At 43.4% G+C, this 8,714-nt stretch overlaps 1 protein-coding gene across 1 annotated transcript; it reads right to left on the bottom strand.

Annotated features, from left to right (window-relative positions):
- Positions 1-419: 419 nt before the first annotated feature.
- LOC115262152 (uncharacterized) lies at positions 420-8,276 on the bottom strand. The gene is made up of 4 exons (XM_062847539.1): positions 7,929-8,276; positions 3,495-7,867; positions 689-2,888; positions 420-627 (listed from the first exon to the last, which is right to left on the bottom strand). The coding sequence occupies exons 2-3, from the start codon at positions 7,618-7,620 to the stop codon at positions 1,018-1,020; spliced, it is 5,997 nt and encodes a 1,998-aa protein (XP_062703523.1). The 5' UTR covers positions 7,621-7,867; positions 7,929-8,276; the 3' UTR covers positions 420-627; positions 689-1,017.
- Between the last annotated feature and the right edge of the window lie 438 nt (positions 8,277-8,714).

Raw genomic sequence — 8,714 nt, 5'->3', positions numbered from 1 at the left:
TTTTGATAAGGTATTTCGATGAATTTCGCTAGTTTTTTTCGCTGAGTGCAGGATCCTAATAACTCTCTTATCGTCCCTACTAACTTTAGCAAAGATGTTTGGTTGGTCAAGTATTTACAGATTTGGATCGTTTGAATTGAACCCCTGTCACTAGATGACGCTAGTGAGCATACACATTTTGAATCATTTATACATCAGGATTCCGATTCATTAGAAAAAATAAGATTCTGAAAATAAGCTGTACAAACTTACAAATGATGAGCCGTTTTACTCTGAATTTTGCTCTTAGGTGGCGTCAGTGAGCATGCAATTTGTATATCTCCTATAGCACAATATTCTAAGAAAAAGAAGAAAACGTAAAATTAAAAATATAAAATTGCTCTCATGCAGAGTTTATGTGCGGGTGACTACACGTGTTCGGATTTTTTGCAGAATCAGCACTTATTTCTTGTAGCAGTCTATAAAGAGCGGCTCAAACTGAAATTTTAATTGTTCCATTAGATGTTTAGTAATTATGTGATTCCAGAATTATTTGTACAAACTTACAAATTTAGTTTCGCTGCTAGCCTCGTGAAACAATTTTGCTAGACGTATTCGATTCAGTGCCCAAAACGGTTTAGCACTAGCCTGTAGTTTTAAATAGCATCTTTAACAAATTCATTTAGCTTTTATAGTTAAGAATACTTACTAAGTTAACGTTTAAACTAGTTTACAAACGCTTTTGGAGTACCCGAAACTACAGATGATCGCGTGTAGTTCACCTAAACTAAAATATCAATTTTTTGGGGTTTATTTGAACATTTTACCTTTAAATTAAAGAACAATAGCTTACTATATTACTGCATGTAAATGACCACTAAATTTTACTTATTTTATTAGTTTAAACAATAGAAATTCAATGATTTTAATAACTTTTAATAGCAACTTCATCCACTCTCAATTTAGGTTTTGTTTTTGTTCCTCATCCGTTTTGTTCAATTTGTTCTCTAGGTCGATGTATAGACTGGCGCACTCTAGTCAGCCCAGTGGTGATGACACATCCCCAGCCCGTAACTCCGGTGCTTCCGGTTCGGAATTTCCGGATTTACCGTCGCTAATTTCCATACGCGCCAAGTTAGCAACCGCACGCCTAAAGACACCTTTCGCTGTTCTGACATCTGCTCGTCGAATTCTTCCATCTGTCCCAGCATGAACGTCCTCCACGATTCCTCGAATCCACGTCTTCCGATTATTTCCATCTACGATGAAAACCAAGTCACCTATCCTTATTGGTTTCTGTTCGGTGTACCATTTGGTTCGCTGATTTATTGTGGGAAGATATTCCTTACACCAACGCTTCCAAATTTCCTCTGCCAAAAACTGTGAACGCTGATACGTATCCCTTAATGCTCCTGCCATATCTGTTTGGTCCTGGAACATCGTGTCTGATTCTTTAACCGTTCCTCGTAAGAAGTGGTTGGGTGTAAGCGCACTGTCTTCCGACGAATCCGGCATGTATGTCAACGGTCGCGAATTGATCATCTCTTCCGCTTCCGCTACCACTGTTTTCAAAATCTCATCGGTAAGTTTTCTTCCATCATCCAGTGCTCGAAATGCTTCCTTAACCGAACGCACTAGCCTCTCCCAAATACCGCCCATATGGGGCGTAGCCGGTGGATTAAAATTCCATTTGATTCTAGCAGTCGTGGTTCCTTCAGCACATTCGTTGTTAATTCGCTCAACCGTTCTCTTCAATTCATTATAAGCCCCTCTGAAATTCGTTCCGTTGTCGGAAAAGAATTCGTCTGGAGCACCACGTTTGCAGATAAACCTGCGAATTGCCATAAGACAAGACTGTGTTGTCAGACTATCGACTACTTCCAGATGGATTGCACGTATAGCCAGACAAGTAAACAAACAGATCCATCTTTTCTCTGATCGTCTACCAACTGATACGTCGATGGGGCCCAGATAATCGAGACCAACTGCGCTAAACGGCCTCAAACCTGGTGTTATCCTTTGTTTAGGTAGAGGAGCCATCAATGGCACAGCCGGTTTACACCGGTGTACCTTACACCAAACACAATTTTTCACAACTCGTGAGATTCTTGATCTCAACTTCGGGATCTTGAACCTCAGGCGAACTTCGTGGAATATTGTTTCTCTGTTAGCATGCCCAAACTTTTCATGATAGTCCTGCAGCAACATATCCGTTATCTCGTGGTCTTTCGGCAATATTATCGGATACTTTTCGTTGAACGTGGCTGTTGTCGAATTCTGCATTCTACCACCCATGCGCATCACTCCTTCTTCGTCCAAAAATGGTGTGAGTTTATATAGCGTGCTCGATCGCTGCAAACGCACAACTGATTTTCCTGGTCCACTTTCTTCGCTCCTACTCAGTGTTCGAACTTCCTCGGCATAACCTTCTCGTTGTGCTAGCTTCCACAAGATACATTCGGCGCTTCTCAATTCTTCTTGCAGCAACGGACGCTTCAGTACATCAAACTTTGCTGTTATGAGTCGACGCTGCTTTTCTGATGCCTCCGCACATAGTATGGGCTGTTTAGCGATCTTTCTCCGACAGTTGTTTATGAATCGAACGACTGTTGCTGTTACTCGGAGCAGTTTAATCCACCTGGAGAACGATTCTACTCGTATTACCGGTTCGACAGAACACGTTCCATGAACCAGCACTACCGCTTTCCTCTCGTCCGCGATATTTGCTTCAGGCAGCATCTCGGCTGGCCAGTATTCTTCTGTTTGTTGAAGAAAATTTGGCCCGTTGAACCACGATCCATCGTCCTTGAGATCTGGTCCACTACCCCACTTGGTTAGAACGTCCGCAATGTTGAATTTCGAAGGTATTTTCCGCCAGTCAGTCAAGTTTGTCAGCTCATGAATTTCCCCTACAGGGTGCGGCAGGAAAAAATGCGAAAAGTTCAAGGCACTATTACACGCTAAATATGGGATATATATGACTATTTTTTCATGACAGTGTATCAGTCAATGTCTATATTCTAGCACTGAAAAATAAAAATGAACACATTTGATGTTTAACATGTGATGATGTAGGCCTAATTAGCGGATATCAATAAACTGCGCGCCCAATGGTCATTAAACAAAATGACTATAACAGTAACAAAATTAGCTCAAATTCGATGAACAACCAGACCACACTGATCCAGAGCCATGTAGTTTCACATAGCAGATGAAATAAGTACATATATTTGATGATATTGTAGAGAAAATCAAAAATTTTGTTTCATCAGATGCGAAATTTAGCGACCTGTGCGATTTTCTGCGGTTTGAAAATTCTGGTTGTCTTCATCTTCAGGCGCCGCCCTGTAAAGGTTAGTGACCAAAATGGAAAATTTTTTAATTAACTTTTCAGAAAACTAGCCTATTATAGATCATGGAACGTTGAAACATAGATTGGTTAATGTCAAATGGACGAAAATGAGGTTTGAAGTTGAAAAACACTTTCGCATTTTTTCCTGCCGCATACTGTACACGAAATGCCACGAACTGCTTATAGTTGTGCTGATCCGAGCGAAGCCAGCTAAGAACCGTTTGTGAGTCCGTCCATAGGTAACATTTTTGAATGGGAAGGGTGTGATTCGTCATAACCGATTGTAGTAGTCTCGCTCCGAGTAGCGCCCCCATCAGCTCCAAGCGGGGAACTGATTGTCGCTTCAATGGAGCTACTTTCGCCCTTGCCATTACGAGGGCACAACGAACTTCGCCTCCAACTGTAGCACGAAAGTACGCTGCACTTCCATACGCTTGCAGACTAGCATCAGTAAACACGTGCAGTTGCAGTGTCTCAATTTCAGTAGATTTCCACCTTCCAAAGTACGCACGAGGAATCCTGACTGCTTCTACATCGGGTAAACGTCCGATCCACCTTCTCCATTCCAACTCGCTGGCTTGATCAATCTGTTCGTCCCAATCACATCCTGTTCGCCATAAGTTCTGGATCAAAACACGACCATGTATAATGAACGTTGACAGTAGGCCTAGTGGATCAAACAATCCCATAACACTGCTCAACACAATCCTTTTAGTGGGTATTTCTTTGCCACTCAAGTATCGTTTCAAATCCTCACGATGTTCTGTTGAAAACGAAAACTTGTCCTCCTTGGGGTTCCATATTATTCCAAGAACTCGTTCCGTACCAGTTTCTTTATCTCGGTTGAAGTGAACTGCTTGGTCTGCACTTTTCTCACCCAAACTGCGGAGGACTTCCCTTGAGTTAGAAACCCAATTTCTGATTTCAAAGCCGCCCTTCGAGTGTACCAGTTCAACTTCTTTTGCTATCCGTGTTGCTTCTTCGACGGTATCGGTGCTGTCGAAGTAATCGTCCACATAATGCTTGTCAATAATCGCTGCTGCAGCCTCCGGATATTGTATCGCGAACTCCTTTGCGTTTCGGTTTTTTATGTATTGCGCCTGACAGGGTGAACACTTGGAACCGAAAATGGCAACGTCCATCATGTATACCGTTGGTTTCTCATGGGTTGAATTTCTGAAGAAGAACATCTGTGCCCTCCTATCAGCTTTACGAATCACCAACTGGTGGTACATTTCACGGATGTCTCCTCCGAAAGCCACTGGACGTTCGCGAAAACGATTAATCACCGACGGTAAGGCAGCTAACATATCCGGACCTGTCAATAACTGGGAATTCAACGACACTCCTTGAACCGACGCCGCTGCGTCCCACACCAAACGAACTTTTCCAGGTTTCTTTGGGTTGAGGACTACGTTGATGGGCAGGTACCAGGCTCCAGATGATTCTGCTTCAGCTATTTCTTCCGGCGTGGCACGATGCGCGTAGCCCTTTTGCTCATATTCCACTATTTGCTTCCGTACGCTTTCGTATAGCTGCGGCATATTCTCCAAACGGTGCTCTAGTTGTTTCAGCCGTCGCAACGCCATTGGTAGGCTATTGGGAAACTTAGGACTGTCAGTATTCCACAGCAGCCCGGTTTCGAATCTGTCGCCGATTCGCACTGTCGTCTCTTCGAGAATCTTCCGGGCTCTCTGGTTCTCCTTTGATTCCTGAAACACCGCTACAACGGATTCTTCTAGGGCATAATGCGATTTGAGGACGTTGTGTAGCTCTTGATTGCTAATGTCATGATGGCAACCAACAAAATCTCTTTGTGCACCTGTGGTTCTCTGACTTGGACCGTAAATCGTCCATCCCAACTTAGAGCGTACAGCAATCGGTTCTCCAATTGTTCCAAGTCTGGATTCTAGAGGTGCAATCGCATGCACATTGTTAACTCCAATGAGAATTCCTGGACGTTTATTGTAGTACGAGTCAACTGGCAAATTCTGAAGAAATTTGTAGTTTTCCATCAGCGCAGGTGCGTTCAACGTTTGCTGTGGTAACATCAACTCTGGAACTGTTTGCACCGTTCGCAGTAGAATCTTCCCCTCCATACCTCGTGTGGAAATCCATAAATTCATTTGCCGGGAATCCTTCTCAGTACGTTGAATGTCGGCTGTCCAAGTAATGGTCAACGGGTTTCTCGTCCCTTGAACGCCGAGTCTGTCAACCAGTGTTTTCTCGACGAGAGTGACAGAGGCTCCCTCGTCTAAAAACGCCAGGGTTTCCACAATGTGCTCTCCACAGTGCAAACTGACCGGGATCATTCGGAACAAAACTGCCTCACCATCTAACATGTGCGTGTTGATCGCTAACGGTCCCCCAATTGGATGTAGCAGTGTGTTGTGACGAGCAAGACATCCGTCTACGCTGCAACGAATCTGAAACTTGCATTGAGCTTTACCATGGTCGTTCAAACAAATTTTGCAAAGCTTCCACTGCTCGACCAACTTTATGCGTTCTGCTGCAGGCAAGCACTTGAAATCCTCGCAATAACGAAGACGATGGTCTGTGCGATGGCAAACTTTGCAGGGCTTCAGCTTCGAAGGATCTTTAGACTTTGTGGACGTCTCGGCGGAGGAACAGTGGTTGAACACAGCACCCTTTTCACGTTTCACGCGATAGGGGGGTCCAGATGATGCCTGCGGGGTTTTGAAGTCCATGTTGACATTCGCCTCGCACGCCTCTGCTACTATTCTGGATACGAAGTCAGTGAATGTTCGCAAAGTCACTCGCTTCTTCTTCTGCTTGTAGCGGACCCAGTCCCGCTTGTCTTGCGCTGGAAGTTTATCCACCAAATCCTGAATCAGAAGAGGATTGACCAGATGTTGCGTTAACTCAGCGGCTTCTAAATGGTCGCAAAGCTGTTCTATGGAATTACCGAATGGTATGTAGCTGGACAGTTTATCCGCTTTGGGACATTCGAGCTTCCTGATCTTGTCGAGATGGTGATGAAGAAGTTGTTCAGGTCGCCCATATAGTTGACGAAGCTTGTTGATGACTCTGGGAACCGATTGTGGTAGTAGCAGCTGACTTCTGACACTTTCTAATGCTGGTCCTCTCAAGCATTCCTGTAGACGAACTAAGTTCTCTACATCGCTGAAACCACACGCTGTATTGGAAGCATTATAGCTCCCAATGAACAAGGGCCATTCCTCGGGTTTTCCCGTGAATACGGGTAGCTTCCTAGTGATTCCATTGCGTGCAGATAATTGTGCTTTAGTTGGCCCCAGCCCGTGGGGAACTACCGCCGTCGCTGCCTTCTTTGCTTGACGGTTTTTAAAGGCATATCTTCCTTTCTCATCTTCGGTATGTTCGTCATCCGTTTCCTCTTCTTCCTCATCCGGGTCTTCGTCCGACTCATCTGGGTAATCTTCGTCGCTTTCGCTGCTTTGGGCTTCTTCTTCTTCCAAATCGTCAAGATCGTTCTTATCATTTCCGTAGACTGGTTTGCCGTTGGAGCCGGCAGCGACGGCTGCTGCCGCTTTGTTGATTTTGCCTTTTATGCCAGAGCTGCGGACTGGTGTATGTGTATAGAATACACTCGATTCGGATTGGGAAATTTCGGGTTTCGTGGAGCCGGAAGCCTTTTGCTCCTGCACTGATTCGGTGGCACGTTCGGTGGACTGGATGCGCTTCGGACATAACTCGCTCGGTTTGTTGAGATGATTTCCTCCTTCGGCAAGCTCCTGCTGGATATTCTCCATTTGAACTTGATAGGACTCTCGCATAGCCTTCACCCTTGCTAGGAAGTTCCGCTTCTTTTGTAAAGCGGCCTCCAGTAGTTCCTTTTCCTGCTGCATTTCCTTTTCCCGTAGCTCATCTTGAATCGCTAATTCCTTTTCCCTAAGGAAACGATCCATTTCCATCCTCTTTTCCTTCAGGACTCGTTCTTCTTCCATTTCTCTCTCCTTCGCTCTTCGTTCCTTCTCTAGAGCTTTCAACTTTTGATCCATCGTTTGTACTACGCTTTCAGAAGTCACACTGGATTTATCCGATTCATTTCCCGACGTAGCCTTCTTCCGGTTCTTCGCAGGTTTTCCTTCTTGCTTTTTGGCCAACTTCTGGCAGCTGATGTCCGGACAGAACCAGTTTTTTGCATCTTTAACTCCTTCTGTTACTCCTACGCACCGATAATGGAACCATCGGTTACAATAATCACATGCCACCATTCCTTCGTCTACTTCTGAAACCGTTTCGCATACTCCACAGGCAGTCATGGTGAAATCTTCGCCTGCCGGCATCGTTTTGAGGTTATCCGAATAAATTTTTTGAGTTTGTTCGGATTTTTTGCAGAATCAGCACTTATTTCTTGTAGCAGTCTATAAAGAGCGGCTCAAACTGAAATTTTAATTGTTCCATTAGATGTTTAGTAATTATGTGATTCCAGAATTATTTGTACAAACTTACAAATTTAGTTTCGCTGCTAGCCTCGTGAAACAATTTTGCTAGACGTATTCGATTCAGTGCCCAAAACGGTTTAGCACTAGCCTGTAGTTTTAAATAGCATCTTTAACAAATTCATTTAGCTTTTATAGTTAAGTATACTTACTAAGTTAACGTTTAAACTAGTTTACAAACGCTTTTGGAGTACCCGAAACTACAGATGATCGCGTGTAGTTCACCTAAACTAAAATATCAATTTTTTGGGGTTTATTTGAACATTTTACCTTTAAATTAAAGAACAATAGCTTACTATATTACTGCATGTAAATGACCACTAAATTTTACTTATTTTATTAGTTTAAACAATAGAAATTCAATGATTTTAATAACTTTTAATAGCAACTTCATCCACTCTCAATTTAGGTTTTGTTTTTGTTCCTCATCCGTTTTGTTCAATTTGTTCTCTAGGTCGATGTATAGACTGGCGCACTCTAGTCAGCCCAGTGGTGATGACAACACGGAAAGATCGATGTACACAGAGCAAGGAGTAACTTTCACGCAGCGATCGAAAAGACAAAAGATTTCATGCAAACTTTTGTGAAATTTCACGCAAATTTGTGTAACACCGGATCAGCACATTTTTTGTGCTGATCCAGTCGTACGCAAATATGAGTGAAAAATTCTTTGTCTTTTCGCAAGTTACTCATTCGCTGTGTACTTTCGTTTTAGGGTGCAGACTCCTGATGCGTGAGAGCAGTGAGAGCCAGCTAGTCATAATCCCAGTGCACAATTTTTGCACGCACTCAAAAAAAGAAAACACCCCTTAGTGCACACGCAGAGTGTTCACAGAGGACTGTTCAAATATTTTGATGAACCAAACGTATACCAGTGGATCCAAAAAAAGCTAAGAGACATCACATCATAAAATATCAGAGACAAACAGACATAACAA

The sequence above is a fragment of the Aedes albopictus genome, chromosome 2 (genome assembly GCF_035046485.1).
Source record: "Aedes albopictus strain Foshan chromosome 2, AalbF5, whole genome shotgun sequence".
NCBI classification, from domain to species: domain Eukaryota; kingdom Metazoa; phylum Arthropoda; class Insecta; order Diptera; family Culicidae; genus Aedes; species Aedes albopictus.
This window is presented reverse-complemented; position numbering and strand designations above follow the sequence as displayed.